The sequence below is a fragment of the Engystomops pustulosus genome, chromosome 7, assembly GCF_040894005.1.
Source record: "Engystomops pustulosus chromosome 7, aEngPut4.maternal, whole genome shotgun sequence".
Classification (NCBI taxonomy): domain Eukaryota; kingdom Metazoa; phylum Chordata; class Amphibia; order Anura; family Leptodactylidae; genus Engystomops; species Engystomops pustulosus.
Window position 1 is genome coordinate 7,555,232 of NC_092417.1, and position 18,328 is coordinate 7,573,559.

Below are 18,328 nucleotides of genomic sequence, written 5' to 3' on the forward strand. Positions count from 1 at the left end.
GTGTACGGAGCGGTATTGCTCCGTGCAGCCATTGCCTTCTACTGGGGACCTAAAAGCCGCAAACTTGCGGTTGTACATACGTCCCGCATATGGTGTGAATGTAGCCTAAGAGCGATGCCACACATGGCATTTTTGGTCCGTTTTTAGTCAGTTTTTCCCAATTATCTTAATAGAAAAACAGGTTGTAAGCAGCCAAATGCATGGTAAACGGACTGAAAACGGAGGTTTAAAAACGGACATAAAACGCCATGTGTGACATCACCCAAGGGTGAGGTTATTACATACATTTTCAAACACATCACAACAGATCTGAGAAGAGATTTGCCTAATTGCATTGCGGTTAACATTTTGTTTACAAAACGCAATAGAATTGCGTTGATGCATGCGTTTTGTTAACACAATGTTGACTGCAATGTAATTATGCAAATCTCTTCTCAGCTGTTCTGATGTGTTTGAAAATGCCATGTGTGAAGACACCACAAAAATGTTGTGCAGCACTTGTTTAATACATACTTGCTTTTTGAGGGCGCATTCACACGATGCGTTGCGTTTTTGACACATTCCAAAGGCTTGAACCTTGAACACATGTTGAAGTAACATTGCGTTTCCATTGCATTTGCTAAAACCCAATGTTACTTCAACATGTGAAGCCTTTGGAATGCGTCAAAAACGCATAAAAAAGTGACTCAATGCATCGTGTGAATGCGCCCTAAAGGGATTTTCCCAAGAATTCAAATTGGGCCCTATCCCGTAGATAGGGCCTAACTTGAATTTGTGGGAAAACCCTTTTAAGCACAGAAAACAGGAGCTGTAACTTTTTCCTTGTATTAATAGACGTCTCTTAACACTATATATACGCCTAGGAGTCATATATTTATTAATGAAAATTTCGTACTCCTCCTCGGTTAAAAATACTCCTCAAAAATTGTGAGAGGAGTATTATTACCCTTCTGGAAAACCAATATGATTGAAAGTTGTTGAACAGGGAGCAATAAGATACTGCTTTAATTTTTTGGTTGGCACCTCGCGATAAATAAGCAGGGTTTTGGGTTGCAGTTTGGGCACTCGGCCTCTAAAGGTTCGCATCACTGCACTAGGCTATGGGCTTAGTGGTTGTCTATTTGTGGATTTTATGTAACTAAGCTGTTATCTGCTACTGTTAGGGCGCGGTCACACGTTGCGTTTCGTCTGCGTTTGTAATCGTTGCGGTTTGATGAATGCGTTTCTAAACGCATGCGTTTTGAAAGCAGGGTGCGTTTTGTTCATTTGAAACGCAGCCAGTTTAATTCCCTAATTAGATACAGGTGCGTTTCAATAATATATTACAAACGCAGGCAACAGCTTTTTGCCTGGACATCGCTGCGCCCCTTACTGTGTGTACAGTGTATTACATAGTTGTGTTTTCTCTATTCTTTCTTGAATAATGGAGGATATGCCCCGGGTCTCCCAACAAGCTGTTGGAGCTTTTGTTGCTATTTATTTTGGGATGCAAAGTCGGCGAAGGCGTCTGCGTCTGGTAATGGTTTTTTTAAAATTTTTTTTTTTTTTTTGCCTCTTTGTGTATATTTTTATATATATATATATATGTATATATTTATTTTCTTTTTTATTTTAATTTTTTGGAAAATTGATCAGCTAAATCAGCAGAAAGCACAAAGAAGATACTGGATTCATCCGCTCCTGCAACTTCATGATACTCATGGAATTTTTGTTAAAATATTCAACACACTGCGTTGGTAAATAGTTTACTTTTTTCCCTTTTTTTTTTTTTTTTATATTTTTTCTTAATGTGTACTTATTTTCTCTTTTTTTCAGCTTCCCTGCAAAATTTGTTTCATATACTCGCCTTTCCGTGGAGCAGTTTGACTACCTCCTTGAACTCTGTCGTGCAAAATTAACACGGCAAGATACTGTCATGCGTCAAGCCATTGCACCTGAGGAACGCCTGCTTATAACTTTAAGGCAACTTCTACTTTTATCATTTTAAATAAATGTGCTAAATGATATATATTTGAAATTAAATTTTTTTTTTTTTTTTTTGACAGATTTCTGGCAACAGGCGAGAGCTACACATCTCTCCACTACCTCTTTCTTGTGGGTAGAAGCACAATTTGCAAAATTGTAAAAGAGACAAGTGTTGCTTTGTGGGACATTTTGCAACCTATTGTAATGCCCATTCCAAATCAGGATTTTTTTAAAAAAATTGCACATGATTTTTATGTTTCCACAAAATTTCCCAATTGTATTGGTGCAATTGATGGAAAACATGTTCGTGTGATCCAGCCTCCAAATTCTGGCTCTCAATTTTATAATTATAAAAAATATTTTTCAATAGTTTTACTGGCCATTGCAGATAGCAAATTAAATTTCATATGTATCGAGATGGGTTCGTATGGGAGCACAAATGATGCACGAATTCTTGAGAGCAGCCACATGGGTCAGAGTTTTTTTAATTCTCATTTCGAAATTCCCAATCCTCAGCCCCTTTCCCCAAATACACCTCCCTTACCTTTTGTTTTCATTGGTGATGAAGCATTTGGGATTAAGTCGCATTTGATGCGTCCCTTTTGTAACCGTGGTTTAACTTCAAGCAAAAGAATTTTTAATACACGCTTATCTCGGGCAAGGCGTGTGGTTGAATGCGCATTTGGTCTTTTGACCAATCATTGGCGGATACTACGCACTGCAATGTGTTTAAAAATTAGTACAGTGGACGATGTTGTTAAAGCATGTTGTGTGATGCATAATTTCCTTAATAAACCAATATCAAGTTTTGTAGAAAGTGTGCCCAACCATGAATGTGTTCCTGTAAATACACGATCAACATGTAATTGTTCTGTGGTGTCTGGGTGGCGGGTTAGGGATTGCTTTACAAATTATTTTGTTTCTGAAGATGGATATGTACCATGGCAAGATGAATCTTGAGTTTGATGTTTTTTTAATTTTCTGATTGATGAATCTTTGTATTTATGGTTTGAATTTTTTTTTTTTTTTTTGGGAAAATTAAACTTTTATTTAATTTTTTGAATAGTGAATAAATTTATATATTATTTCAAATTTTTTTGTTTTGTGATACCATCCATTTTTACTGAATAACCTTCAAATGACGTTAAAAATATAAATAATGTTTGAAAAATGATCCGCAACAAAGACACAAGTCAATATATTGTCCCAGTTTTTTTTTGCCCTCCAACTCCTGTATATATGTAATTTTTTATCGTTTCAACAAATCACATTCCTTGCTTTTTTCAATGTTCATTTAAAATTACAACAAATAGCAGTTCAATTTTTAAAATGGATTATTTAAGAAAATTTTGCAAATTTTGTTGAATTTTGGAACATACTGTCCCTCTAGCATCTGTAAATAACATTACTTGTCATATGTTGGCAACCTCAATGGATAGTAAAAACTGTCTTGCAGGCTTTAACTTTTGAAAGCCGCAACTGCTAATTCACCTTGTTCTTAAAGCATCAGTGAAGCTAATGCGCAAGGACTTTTGACATCACGCTCTTGTGTGCAAGTTGCTTGGCATATTTTAGCAGCACATATGCAAGGTTTTTTGGAATCCTTTCTATGTTTTTTCCTAATCATCTTTGCAGACGTATGCAAGGACCCTGTTGCTGTTGTGCGGTGGTGGGCCAATGTTAGGTCAACATTTGGCCGTTGCTAGCGGTGATCAAAGCCTTTTTTTTTTTCAAATTTTTAAACATAATAGTTGATTAATTAAACTGTGGTACAATTTTCAGTATGACTATTGTAAGGCGATGTATATTTTTTTATTTTTTGGTAAAAAAAAACCTTTACTCAGTAACGTCCTTTCAACATTTACACTTTGAGCATTTTTTAAAAAAAAAAAATGAAAAAGTTGACTTTTTCCTGCTATGCACGTGCTTGCATATATACACACTCGCCTTTAAAAAATCAGTCAGAGCCTCAAAAAATTATTCACCAAAAATAATGCATAAAATTTTTATTTAAAGGAAACCTACCACTTGTAGTGGCAGGTTTCTGATGGAAATACCGGGCACCAGCTCAGGGTGAGCTGGTGCCGGAGCTTATTTTAGTTAGTGTTTTAAACCGCGGTATCGCGGTTTAAAACACTTTTTAAACGTTATAGCCGGCGCAGGCAGGTACGCGCTCGGCGCTTACCGTGCACGCGGCTCTCATTCACTTCCTATGTAGCCGCGTGCACGGTAAGCGCCGAGCGCGTACCTGCCTGCGCCGGCTATGAAGTTTAAAATGTGTTTTAAACCGCGATACCGCGGTTTAAAACACTAGCTAAAATAAGCTCCGGCACCAGCTCACCCTGAGCTGGTGCCCGGTATTGCCATCGGAAACCTGCCACTACAAGTGGTAGGTTTCCTTTAACAAAGGTTTAACAAAACAGTTGTAAACATCAAATGTTGTACAATAAGCAGCTAAATCGTTTTTTCTCTTTCAAAAGTTTGTTTTTCAGAAATACTGTCAAAGTATCAATATTCGTCTAATGGAAAACAACACTTTTCCTTTTTGTACAATACAAAAAAAAAATTTTTTAAGAATGATAAGGCCTGTAAAAGTTATGCATTTTTAATGCATATTTTTAAAACAATAACATTTACAACAATGTATTAAACATAAAACACTTTGATTTGTAAGCAAGACTACAAATGTTGCAAAATATGTCTTTGAAGGCACCAATTTTCATTTTTGGTCTAAAATAGTAATAAAAAGGATTCCTTTTAAAAAAAAAAAAAAAAATGGAGAGCACAAAACACATACAATTGTATGTGGAGACTGCAAAGGCAAGATTGCCTGATGCCCAAAGATTAATCAAAATGTGTTTGCCAAAAAAATTGCAGTAAACATTCAACATTGCCGCCGGCCCCTCATATTTAAACTTTCAAAAGGAGACATTAATTTAAATGCTACCCAAACCAGAAAACATCTTTCAACTAAGCAAAAGTTTGCCAATTTTGTTTCCAAAAAACTAAATATCAAAAGTAGAGGGTGGTAGAGCAGTTACCGTTTGTAACGGAGAAGGGGGATTTGAAACACTCCAAACCTCTGGCTCATCCTGTAGCATCTGCAATAAACTAGGCTGTGTGGTTTTTCCTTGAACATTGTCATACTGCATTGTTTTCCTCTGCTCAAAATGTGTGGCTTGACTTGACTGATGGGATGAATAATGTGGCATATCTCTTTGGACAGGTTGTGTATCAGGAAGTGATGCTACTTCATGTCGGGGAGGTAGAACTGTGCGAATAGTTGTTACTAGTACATCTATCCCTGGAATTACATGACAATCAAGCATTATCTGTGCCAAATTAATAGCAAAAGTCATGTATATGTTGCGTTTATTTTCGGGTAAACGTCTGCACTCTCCAGCAGTTACCCTACCAAAACCATCATAGGCATCCTCCCTGCTCGCCCTTTGTAAGAACGAAACTGCCGCGTTCTCAATGTCTGGTACATTAGTTGTTTTGCGAGTAGTGGGACGTTGTTGACGTCGGGTATTAACATTTTTTGGTCGAGTTAGTGGTTCAACAATGGCTGGTGGAGAGTCTGACATTTCGTCAATAAAAATCCCCTCCATATCTACTTCTTGATTTTCGTCCATTGGATCATCGGAGCTGTGTTCCTGGTCCACATTTTCTTGGCTAGTGCTTGGCTCAGCCTGTGGAATGTTTCCTTGGGTCCTATTTTGTTTTTGAAGTAAAAAAAGATTGATTAAAAATTTAAGGCCTTTGTTTTGATAAAATTTTTTGAAAATTTTTTAAAATTCACAATCAAAAAAAGAATGGTAAAATTTAAAAATAACAATTACAAATATCAAAATTTTCAACAGAAGGATTTAATGACCATTTGGGATGTTTCCCAATAAATACATCATGTTGAAAGGACCATGGTTACACATACACATTTCACAAATTCAATGTGTTGCCTTTTTTTTGGGGGATTAAAACATAAAAATTTAATTTGTGGAGGTAGCAGCAACACTGATAAGCGAATGTCTGAAAGCATTTTTGTCTAAAAGTTGCAAAAAAAGAACATTGTGGTTACTTAACTTACCCAGTCCATTTGCGATACTGTTGCACATTCGATGTGGCAGATTTTGGAATTCCAGCGCTACACTAAAGCAGTGCGCCCAATGTCCACCATGTGTCGCTGCTGGGCTGAAGTCCGTCGAATTGCATTGGAGTTCAACGCATTGCTTTCCAAAAATCCATCGGGTTTTATTAGGGCAACCCTGTGCAGATGAGACACACTCCGAGCGCGTTTGCTGAAAATGCCTCTCATTACCTCGAAAAATTTCGTTACTTTGTTTTATTTCTTCCAAACGTTCAAAAATGGGGACTCGGCCCCTTATTAAATGACCCCCAATCTGTGTTAAATTTTGAAATTTGTCATAGTGCAAAATTTACCAAATTACAAAATGACAAAAAGAGCTATCTGAACAACGTTAAGCAGCCTATTTTTTTGTAAAAAATGGTTTATGAAAATTCAAAAACATAAAAAGAGGGCAATATAATACAGTGTTGGACAAATGAAAACCCCAGTGTATTATGTTTGTTCAGTAAAAAGAAAGGCAATGTGAATATTTGAAAAAAAAAACCATTAAAAGTGACGAAAACTTACTTGCGCAATGTACGTGAGGGCGCCAAAAATAGTAATTCATCATAATGAATATATTTTTTAATTTTGCTGGGCGAGGACCCACTTTTCTCATACAAGGAGTGATCTTTACGAAAACGATCCCTCATTGAACGCCACCGATTGCGAATATCAGCATCTGTTTCAAGACAAACAAATGTGTTTAAAACATTAATGTATAAACTGTAATTCAAAACCACTTTAAAAAATAATGATATTAGACACGCTATGACATAAAAGAAATGAAAGATACTCACAATTCATGTGTCCAAAGAATTTGAAAAAAGAAAAAAACCTACCAGGCACACAATGTATGCACACCTTAAAGTGTAAACAAGGGCATACATTCGAACCATTTTGAAAAGGAACAGGTGGGACGACATGGATCATCCAAGGCCATGTCCATTTGTCAATACATTGCACTGCAACATATTGTGATGTCAACAAGGATATGTCCTAACACGTATTATGTAGCCGAACGGTGATGCACGTGTTCAGCACCGTACTGATAATGTATTTCGGTGCACACCCATTGCCCTCTATGGCGGACATCTATTTGCCGTATATACGTCCCATTTTTTAATTAAAATTTGTTTTGGTGGGGGTCTGATTCAGCATAATTTTTGAAAAAGATTAAATGTGCAACTTACCAAGACGTTTAATTTCACGGGCATCCATAGTTTTCCAATTTGTATGGATCTCTTTAAAAATTTCCATCCACGCTTTGTCTTTCAACTTTGTATTTAAATGGTCTTTATGTTGAAGATCCCAGATTATGGGTCGCTCATGCACCTAAAATAACCAAACACAAATGTGCTTTTTAAACAATTAATGACTTAATTTGCAAGTGTCTAAATGTGCCTGTTTTTACTTAAAAATTAAACCTTGTAATAAATCATGTTAAATATTTAAAAAATGAAAAAAAAAAATAAAAGGAAGGCCGCCCATGCAGGCGGAACGCGTTGGAGGGAGAGGAGATGGCCCTTCCTCCATCCATAGTAAACAGCAACGCACGACCGCACACTCACCGAAAGATAGAGCATGCACGTTTTGCGTGCCCGATTGGTACCACACGTGTGGCATCGTATTGCTGGCGTACAGCAAGTGGTGACGTACATGCATCTGTAAATATAATGCCGCATGTAGGCCCACGTACACAGCCTTGTAAAGGAGCCCTTACACTGTATATACTCAAGTTAAAGGCAAAAAGATTAAAAGCAGAGCAACATACTGGCAGATAAAATATTGAATAAAAAATGACACAACGCAACCAAATTGAGGGGAAAAGCATTGTTCACTGTATCACAGTATATAGAAAGCAAAGCCCCTACATGAAATAGACAGCCTGACCCCTGGAGAAAATAGACAGCCCCCAATATTATATTCCTTACAATTCCCTGTAGTATATAGACTGCAAGCCCCCTGTAATATCTTGCAAGCCATCCCACATGAGGATATAGCTAGCAACCAATATCCTGCAAGCAAGCCCCCTTAAGTTTCGCACCAACCATGCCACAAAAGTATACAGTCCACCATACCCCTTTAGTATGAAGTAGGCTGTTAAATTTATGAACCCTTAAAAAGTCTACTTCTGCCATCCATGATGCTCTTCCATGGTCACCATCTGTCTTGTTTTCGCCATCATAGATGCGTAGATGCAATTTGCCAATAGACGCATACTATGTAATATGCCGTTGCACGCATACATGTGCGACATCTCCCATTTACGCAGAACAGCCATCTGCTCGGCCCCCCCCCCTTCCCAAAAAATATAATTTAAAAGTTAAAAAAAAAAAAAAAATGTTATACCCTTGTTATTGAGAGTACAAAAATTAAGTGTTGGAAAACTAACCACTATGCTACAGTAAGTTAAATTTTCAAGACAATAAAATAACCAAGCGTTACCAATCAAAAAAAAAAAAACAAAACCAGAAAAAAAAAACAAGTTACTGTTAAAATAAAAAAAAAAAAAGCAGGAACAACAAGATATGAGTGAAAATAGTGAAAAAACACTTACAAGGCAAATAATCTTAGATGCATCCAGCCCGAGACGATGATACGCCGCCATTTTCGATACCACCTCACTGCAGAACGGAAAACCTGCTCCTCTTCAGAGATACAGCGCATGAGCAGAATTGGGCGGGAAACAAATGCTAGGACAGACGAGACGCAACAAAAAAGACATCAAACGCAGCACGTAAGCGCACAGCACACACGCACGCACATAGCGACCGCAAGCTACAAACGCAGCTAATTAAAGAGACCAACGCAGTCATCTAACGCAAACGCAACATGTAAACGCTAGGAGAAAACAGCAGATGACAAACACCAACGAAAACCATTACTACATTACTGCGCAACGATCTAAGACGCAAACCAAAACGCAGCTTTCAAACGCAGCAAAACGCAACGTGTGACCGCGCCCTAAGGCTCAGCCCGATTTTTTGGATTCTGACTTGCTTCGCTTTATATGGTTATAACTTTTGAACACTGTTACTTATCAAAACGATTCTGAGATAGTTTTTTCCCCACATGTTGTGCTTCATTTTAGTGGTAAATTTTGGCAGATAAGTTTTGCGTTTATTTACAAAAAAAAGAAAATATGATAAATTTTTTGAAAAATTTGCCATTTTCGAAATTCTAAATCATTGCGTTTTCAGGCAGATCGATTTACCAGCTAAATAAGTTGCTGAATAACATTTCCCATTTGTCTACTTTACATTTTCATAATTTCTGAAATGTCTGGATAATTTATTTTGATGTCACGCGGCTTACAAATAGAATATCGCTTTTCCGGATTTTCAGAATTGACTATTTTGGGGATAAATACAGTTTTGAATGAAATTTTACATATTTAGCATCAAAACCCCCTATATAATCTACCCATTTTCAAATCTGCACCCCTCAAGCTATCAGAAACAGCTTTTACGAAGATTGTTAACCCCTTGAGATCTTCATAGTAATTGAATCAAAATGGAGGTGAAATTTAGAATGGTCAATTGTTTACACATTTCCAAAATATAAAAAGAGAAAACCCACCATACAATTTGTTCTGCAATTTCTCCTGAGTACAAAGACCCCCCACATGTGGCCGTTACTTGTTTTATGGGGGCACAGCGAGGCGCAGAAGGGAAGGAGGGCGCTGCAGCTGCCAGGATTTTAGTTTCCTCATTGGCCCCTTTTGAAGGCTATAAAATTTTCGCTTTTTCGTTATTGGGGCCATGTGACGGCATTTTTTTTGCGGGATGAGATGCTTTTTCCATTGTTACCATTTTGGGGTTGGTATCACCTATTGTTGAAAATTTAGGAACTTTTTTGAGGGCAGGAGTAGAAAAGCATCAATTCTGTACTGGATTTTTGACTTTTTTTTTTTTGGTGTTCACCGTATAGACTAATAATCCTGTTATCTTTATTCTATGGGTCGATACGATTACGGGGATACCAGACATGAATATATTTTCTTACGTTTTACTAAATTTGTCAAACAAAACCCTAATGTGGGGAAAAATCTATCATTTATGTATTGCCGTCTTCCAAGTGGCATAACTTTGTTACGTTTTTGGCTACGGAGCTGGTTGATGGCTTGTTTTTTGCGGGACATGTTGTACTTTGCACCAGTATCATGTCTGAGTACATATGGTTTTTTGATCGCATTTTATAGCATTTTTTGTGGGATTGAAAAGGTAAAAATCATAATTTTTGGAGGGTTTATAACAGTTTTTTTTTACGGCGTTTATCGTGCGGGTTCAATAATGATTTACTTTTATTCTACGGGTTGTTACGGACGCGGTGATACTATATATGTGGGGTTTGTGTTATGATTTAGACTTTTTTTTTTGAGTTATATGTCTCTTTATATGTTTTGGGGGTTTGGGGCATTTTTAGTGATTTATGACTTTATTTTTTTATTGAATAACTTTTTTTTTTACTTTTTCACTTTTATACCATGGGACATGAAGAAGCAATCTTCTGATTGCTTCTTCATGATAATATTCTGCAATACTCATGTATTGCAGAGTATTATCAGTGTCAGCCTATACACTTGCATAGGCTGGCACTTTGCCAGTAAGATGACGTCACAGACGCCATCTTACTGGCAATTCTTGCTAGTAACTCTGGGGTCCAGATCGGACCCCAGAGTTACTATAGCAACGATCGGCGCCCCCCGAAAACGGTTCGGGGGGGCCGATCGTGGGGGAAAGACCCCCCAGATACTTGTTAGATGCCGCGGTCGCGCTGACCGCGGCATCTAACGGGTTAAGCACCCGCGATCAGAGACAACTCCGATCGCGGGTGTTACACTGGGGTGCCGGCTATTAGTTACAGCCGGCACCCCGTGTTTCCCGATGCCGGTTCGGCTCTGATCCAGAGCCGAGCCGGCATAGGAGCCGTGGCGGATATATCCGCCACTGAGCGCTAAGTCACTGCGCTCCGTGGCGGATATATCCGCCGCGGAGCGTGAAGGGGTTAAAAACGGACATAAAACGCCATGTGTGACATCACCCAAGGGTGAGGTTATTACATACATTTTCAAACACTTCACAACAGATCTGAGAAGAGATTTGCCTAATTGCATTGCTGTTAACATTTCGTTTACAAAACGCAATAGAATTGCGTTGATGCATGCGTTTTGTTAACACAATATTGACAGCAATGTAATTATGCAAATCTCTTCTCAGCTGTTCTGATGTGTTTGAAAATGCCATGTGTGAAGACACCACAAAAATGTTGTGCAGCACTTGTTTAATACATACTTGCTTTTTGAGGGCGCATTCACACGATGCGTTGCGTTTTTGACACATTCCAAAGGCTTGAACCTTGATCACATGTTGAAGTAACATTGCGTTTCCATTGCATTTGCTAAAACCCAATGTTACTTCAACATGTGAGGCCTTTTTATGCGTTTTTGACGCATTCCAAAAGTGACTCAATGCATCGTGTGAATGCGCCCTAAAGGGATTTTCCCAAGAATTCAAATTGGGCCCTATCCCGTAGATATGGCCTAACTTGAATTTGTGGGAAAACCCTTTTAGGGCGCTGTCCCACGTTGCGTTCGCAGACGCAGACCAAACCACGCCCACCGGGGCGGTTCCATCACATAGGTGTTTCTATGGAAACGCCTGCGATCGGGAACGAGCCGCGCAGGCGTTTCCATAGAAAAACACCGATGCGATCGGACCGCCCCGGTGGGCGCGGTTTGGTCTGCGTCTGCGTTTGCGAATGCAACTTGGGACAGCGCCCTTAAGCACAGAAAACAGGAGCTGTAACTTTTTCCTTGTATTAATAGACGTCTCTTAACACTATAAATACGCCTAGGAGTTATATATTTATTAATGAAAATTTCGTACTTCTCCTCGGTTAAAAATACTCCTCAAAAATTGTGAGACGAGTATTATTACCCTTCTGGAAAAATGTTAGTGCGACCTCTGCATCTATCTACTGTGTTGTTGTCTTCAGGAGGCCAATATGATTGAAAGTTGTTGAACAGGGAGCAATAAGATACGGCTTTAATTTTTTGGTTGGCATCCTCAAAAGGTTCGCATCACTGCACTAGGCTATGGGCTTAGTGGTTGTCTATTTGTGGATTTTATGTAACTAAGGCCGCGGTCACACGATCCGCTAGGCGTCCGTTCATATAACGCGACGCTAGCGCACAGGGGGCGGTCCTCGGCCCGAACGCACATGCGTTAACAGGGAAACGCATGCGATTGATAAGCCGATCGCATGCGTTTCCCTGTTAACGCATGTGCGTTCGGGCCGAGGACCGCCCCCTGTGCGCTAGCGTCGCGTTATGAACGGACGCCTAGCGGATCGTGTGACCGCGGCCTAAGAGCTGTTATCTGCTACTGTTACACTGTGACACAGATTGCACTGGTATATAGAGAGGGATCTTCTCAGAGATTATTATTGTAACAGGGGCCCCTGCAACTGGATCATATCTTGTGTTGTCTGGAGGTATTGTGCATAGGACGGGGTGAGCACTCTTCATACACAGGTGGGGTTTGCTGCATATTGCCTCTTAGGGTGCGGTCACACGTTGCATTTACTGCATGTGTTTAAAAACGCATTGCTACAACTGAAGGGAGATTTGCCTAATTAAACAGCTGTTAACACCTGCGTTTACAAAATGAATGCGTTAACCGCAATGTTAACGTATGTGTTAACAATGTGTTAACACTTGCGTTTTGTAAACGCAAGCGTTAACAGCTGTTTAATTAGGGAAATATCCCTTCAGCTGTAGCAATGCGTTTTTAAACGCATGCAGTAAACGCGACGTGTGACCGCACCCCCACGTCTTCCGATGCAGCTGGCAAAGCTGACAACGGTGGCGCATGGGCAATACAGTAGTATTGCAGTATATGGTAGGAACGATCAGACAATCTAGGGTTAATGTACCCTAGAGTGTCTAAAAAAAATAGTAAAAATAAAATTTCTAAAATGTTTCAAAAATAATTAAAAAAGGAAAAAACAAAAGTTCAAATCACCCCCCTTTCCCTAGAAATGATATAAAACGTAATAAACAGTAATAATAACAGACACAATAGGTAATGCTTGATCTATCCAAATCTAAAACTACTTAATGCCGGCGGCTATCCCCATAGCGACTTTTAGGCCGCGGTCACACGATGCGCCTGACGCATGCGTCCTACGTCTTTTTGACGGACGCATCCTTTTTTTTTTCTATGGTTATCAATGGCTTTTCTTTCTTTCCGTTTCGTCCTTGCGTTTCTATGCGCTTAGCGCATGTGTTTTTGCGTCCAGTTGCGTTTTTCATATTGTTGCTGGACGCATGCGTCTGGCGTGTTGTCAGTGAACGTTGTTTAGCTCTGTGTGCGTTTGACGGATGCGCCTGACGTTCAGTACCGGTTCTGTCTGCTTTTTCATGATGTTTTTCCCGCTGTTTACATTTTTGCAAAGTTGGCATTTCATTTCTTGTGGTATTTGTGTCAGGGTGCACTTGCCAGTATGGCATCTGGTGTTCGCTCGGATCTTGATGCCTCACATGTCATTTCTCTTGTAAGTTTTTTTTACTTTTTCTGTGTCTCTCATTCTTGCTTTAATTCCCTATAGCACCTTTTTTTTTGTGGTGGTGGGGCAGGGGTAAATGCTGTATGCATTGTCCTTTAAAATCTTTTTATGTGACTTTGCTGTTGAGTTTACTTTTTTCTTTACTAAATTTTTAAACTAATGTGTTTCTAACATTTAAAATATGCTTTATAACACGGCGGCCTGGCAGTGTATATACACGTGTGCATTCAGATGATGCCTTGTGTTATGTTGTGTTGTTTTTTTTTGACACAATGTGGTTCATTTACTAAGGGCACAATTTGTGTTTTCCCAACGTCTTACCAGAATTTATAAGATCTGTTCAGATTTTCCCTGTATTGCCATGGGTTATTTTGCACACGCGATCTGATTGTGGTGCATTTGCGCTTGCACGCGCGCAATGGAAATCGAGGGGCGTGGATGAATGAAAACCCAACGTATTTTGAAAAAAAAATGCATTTTAAAACAGAAAATCATTTTTGGAGCTTGCGCTTACCTTCACTCAGCCGGCCTTGGTGTATTGAAGAGCATTCCGATGCTTTTCAGTGCAGCAGTGCCACCTGGTGGACGGCGGCGGAACTACCTTAATAAATCCCTGCCGGACCAGAATCAAGCGCAGAGAATGCCCCGATGGATCGCAAATGGGCCGGTTAAGTAAATCTGCCACAATGTATCCTTAGCATGTGATTGATCAAAACGCAACCCAACGCACTACACAATGCATTGTCTGAATGCGCCCTCACACTCCATAACATGTTGTGCACTTTGCGGGGGAGAGGAGGAGGAGGAGGTGAGTGCTGCTCAGCCTTGACCCTCTCTATAGGTATATATGTTTCAAAGTGTCATTTGCAGCATAAATATTGCACATGTCAAATCTTTGGACGGGGTACGAAGCACAACGTGTGATGCACAGTACTGCTACCGTTGGAAGACTTGATGCCATTTGAATGTATGTTGAACATTTAATGGCCGTATATACGTCCATCTTAATTTTTATTAAATGTAGCATATGGGCATGGATACACATTCCACTCTCCGCCCGTTCATAGTGAAACGCTTGCACACAGGGTGCCGGCTTTGGCCCCAAATTTCTCAAAAATCTCCATTGTGAATCAAGAAATTGAACTATTGGTCACATTGTTTTCAACAGAAATGCATGTCTATTTTGAACTTGGACCGCCCCCTGTGCACTAGCATAGCATTATTAACGGATGGTTAGCTGAATGTGTCAACACGTCCTAAGGCAGTGTGCATGTAGCTACATACTCCATGGTGCGCGCAGGCTATATACTGTATATGCTTGAGTATATGCCTACTTTTAAAATGCAAAATAAATCAAAAATAGCTCATCTTTGCTTATCCAATAGTCTTTATTTAAAAAATTCTGTAAAAAACATCCATTGTCCACAATGTTGATTGCGGCTTATGATCCCCATTGCGGCTCCCTGTGCTTCATTCTCTATCTTCTCTCTTCTCTAGCTGGCATAGTTGCGTCCATGCAATCTGAAGGCCGTTGCACACTATGATGCAGCGCTGTTGCCACTGATGAAGTCATCAGTGTCAACAGGGCTGCATTGTATTGTGCTACGGCCTGCAGCCATCTACAGAAGAGAGAAGAATCCGCCGGGAGCCGTGGCGTGGATTGGGCTCAACAGAGAGTGAATATAAATTGTTGAGTTATGTCTTGTTTAAAAAATAGGGTGTCCAGGCTGTATACTACATGGGGGCTGCCTGTATACTGTATGTGGCTGGCTGTATACTACACCCTGGGCTTACACTGGAGACAATTGGTTAACGATTTTTTTTTGTTTTAAACTACTGGTCACGGCTTATATTTTCATCCACATATATTTTTATAAAAAAATTTTGCCAATTCGATTTTTCAGTTTGAACTTAAAAAATAAAAAAAAAAAATAAATGCTCGAATACAATTTCAACGTTTTTTAAATAGTACAAAGTTTATTAAAAATTTAATTTTTAAAAAATGGCCATTAAAGAAACATTCAAAATATCACAATGAAAAGAAAAAAGATGTTTGACATAAATCCACATTTACAAATTTAAAATGTATAGTTTTTATTTACAACATTAAAACAATTTGCATTGTAAAAAATTTTTAAAAAAATGTGTGCTCATACATAGGTGAAGGAAAGACCAATGCTATGGGACTTACAACACAAACATTATGCCAGCAAAAGCAAAAGAAGTCAGGCATGGATTCAAATATGCAAGGAATTAACCAGCGATTGGGAGGAGATGGAACCACGTGAACAGTGGAAAATGGGTAAGTGCAACAAATTTATGTTTTTTTTTTTTTATTAATAAATTAAATATAATAACAGAAAATAATTATCATTTAAAATAGAAGAGCAGGTTCGCACGAGGTGGCGGTCATGTAGGGATCGCTTCAGACGAGAAGTTGCAATAAATGAAAAGAGTGGCTCCTCCCCGTCTCACAAAAGGCCATATCAACATTTTGAGGAATTACTTTTTCTCTTACCAACTCGTACTCTTCGGCCGTAAGTTTATTTTAGAAATAAGATCATTTTGTATTCATGTATTGAAAAAGGTTAAGTAAATTTCTGTAAAGAAAAGAAAAAAAAAAAAAAAGGCAAAGCTTGATGGTCTTTCAAGTATTGCCATACTGTGAATGGCTCAGTGCTTGGACGAGTATTTCCCCAGCTTGAGATTTATCAGTTTATTATGTAAACACAGAGAAGCAAAGATATGAATACAAATAAATTATTAAACACAGGATCATTGAATTGAAGAACACAGTGAAAAAACACAGAATACAACACATTGCCAATGTTACAAACAACTGATAATTTTATGGTATACACACATGCATAACTTTGCATGACTTTGGATAAGTTAGCAGATGTAGGTAACATCTGCAATGTGTGCAGATTACGGTTCTTTCAATGTGTTTATTCATTACAAAAAGCTCGTGTATCCATTTGACTTCAATGTTGTTTGTTATTCAATACAAGCACTCTAGCATTTTTTGGATTGATCCTCTCAAGTATAAATTTAATTATAAGATTATTTTACTTTGTTTCATTTTTGAATGTACAATGAAATTACTGCATCTTATTATGATCTTTTACCATACAATTATACTCTATTTTCTTTTTTTTTTTTTTTAAAAAAAAAAAAGGACTCAAGGAAACATTCCAAAAAAAACAAGAGGACAAGCACACGAACATCTCGATACTGATGACCAAACAATGGAGCAGAGCCACACATCTTTGGTTGAAGATGCACATGGTACAGATTCACAAACAAACGTGGAAATTGATGACTCTCCACCAGAACCACCACCCATCAACACCAGGCAAACTCGAAGAAGGGCAGCACGTGTGCAGTCAGATCCAATAAGTGCTATTGAACATGAGGCGGTAAACATGATGCGTCGTGCAGGGTCACAAGACATGTATGATGGGTTGGGTGTTGTTGTAGCGGGCCAATGCAGACGCTTCCCAGCTGGGAAACGCAATTTATTTATTGCTTATGTCATGACTGTGGTGGAACTGTTTGACAATTGTGATATTTTGCCTAGTATTGATGTTTTGGTCAACAATTTAAAAGACTTATTGTGTCCAAAAACAACAACCACACAACCATTTGAAACTAGTCCAACTACTAGTCTTGTTGCATCACCTCCAAAAAAACAAACATGTACCCAAACAGAAACTACACAAACTCATGCATTGCCAAGCACATCATATTCCGAGGATCCAAATAGTTCCTATCTTCAAATGCTGCTTTCTGATTCAAGCCCATGGAGACAGCAAAGGCTACATGAAGAGTTGCAGACAGTAACTGCATTGCCAGCCTCAACATTTTCATTTTCACCAACACATAGTCCAAATGAACCCCATGACCTTACACGACGCAATTAGCAGTCTTTATTGTTACAGTTTCCGTTTAACTGTTATCCAAGTTTTAAGTTTCTATAGTCAAGCCATTACAATACAGGCAGATGTTGCTCAAACAGTCCGTTTATAATGCAACCCAAGTGAAAATGTGGTTAGCCTCTGCCCATGCACATATGCATTTATATAGAGACACATGCAATGTGTCTATTTGTCACATGCATATCCCTGTAAGCACATATGCCATTTGTCACAGTGCGGACACCTTGGGCTTGTGTTACATTTAAAACTGGCTCCAAGCAGAACATGTGTCAGTGGCTTTATTGGTCCAGTCATAATGAAATGCTGGTGCACAGGGGGCGGACCTTTGACAATACTTACAAGCCTTTCCATGCAAAAGCATGTGATCAATATGTCATTTGCAGAAGTATACCTCAAAATGCATTTTTACAAAGGGAAAGGACCGTCCCCTGTGCGCTAATGTTGCATTATGAAAGGACAGATACCGGAACGTGTGACCACGGCCTTACTTGCTGGGTTTAAGCATAATCCAATTTTATGCAATGAGGTTTAACCATTTTGGTTTTTTGAAAAATTTACTTTAAATTTTCAAAGAGATCCAATGGATCATATTGTGTTTGAAATCTTAAACACCTTTTTTTTTGTATTTTTCTAAATTTGGTTTTACAAATATAGCCTTTTGGATATTTAAAAAAAAAAAAAAAAAAAAAAGAGGTTAATGTTTCAGTGCATTATAAAATAAAAAAAA

General features: G+C 38.7%; 2 protein-coding genes across 2 annotated transcripts; both read left to right on the forward strand.

Moving 5' to 3' along the window:
- The first annotated feature begins 1,220 nt into the window (after positions 1 to 1,220).
- Positions 1,221 to 3,015, forward strand: LOC140068650 (uncharacterized). Its single transcript, XM_072114035.1, has 4 exons — positions 1,221 to 1,516; positions 1,636 to 1,736; positions 1,816 to 1,962; positions 2,046 to 3,015. The coding sequence occupies exons 1-4, from the start codon at positions 1,424 to 1,426 to the stop codon at positions 2,923 to 2,925; spliced, it is 1,221 nt and encodes a 406-aa protein (XP_071970136.1). The 5' UTR covers positions 1,221 to 1,423; the 3' UTR covers positions 2,926 to 3,015.
- Positions 3,016 to 13,299: 10,284 nt separating this feature from the next.
- LOC140069233 (uncharacterized) lies at positions 13,300 to 18,174 on the forward strand. The gene is made up of 4 exons (XM_072114692.1): positions 13,300 to 13,651; positions 15,824 to 15,965; positions 16,047 to 16,200; positions 16,842 to 18,174. The coding sequence occupies exons 1-4, from the start codon at positions 13,601 to 13,603 to the stop codon at positions 17,584 to 17,586; spliced, it is 1,092 nt and encodes a 363-aa protein (XP_071970793.1). The 5' UTR covers positions 13,300 to 13,600; the 3' UTR covers positions 17,587 to 18,174.
- The last annotated feature ends 154 nt before the right edge of the window (positions 18,175 to 18,328 follow it).

Excerpts from the sequence above, each read along its gene's own strand:
- LOC140069233 (XM_072114692.1), top strand. The coding sequence starts at position 13,601 with ATGGCATCTGGTGTTCGCTCGGATCTTGATGCCTCACATGTCATTTCT. Across the intron at positions 15,966-16,046 it reads ACGTGAACAGTGGAAAATGG|AAGAGCAGGTTCGCACGAGG; the intron begins GTAAGTGCAACA and ends CATTTAAAATAG. Across the intron at positions 16,201-16,841 it reads CCAACTCGTACTCTTCGGCC|GACTCAAGGAAACATTCCAA; the intron begins GTAAGTTTATTT and ends AAAAAAAAAAAG.
- LOC140068650 (XM_072114035.1), top strand. The coding sequence starts at position 1,424 with ATGGAGGATATGCCCCGGGTCTCCCAACAAGCTGTTGGAGCTTTTGTT. Across the intron at positions 1,517-1,635 it reads GGCGAAGGCGTCTGCGTCTG|CTAAATCAGCAGAAAGCACA; the intron begins GTAATGGTTTTT and ends AAAATTGATCAG. Across the intron at positions 1,737-1,815 it reads ATATTCAACACACTGCGTTG|CTTCCCTGCAAAATTTGTTT; the intron begins GTAAATAGTTTA and ends TCTTTTTTTCAG.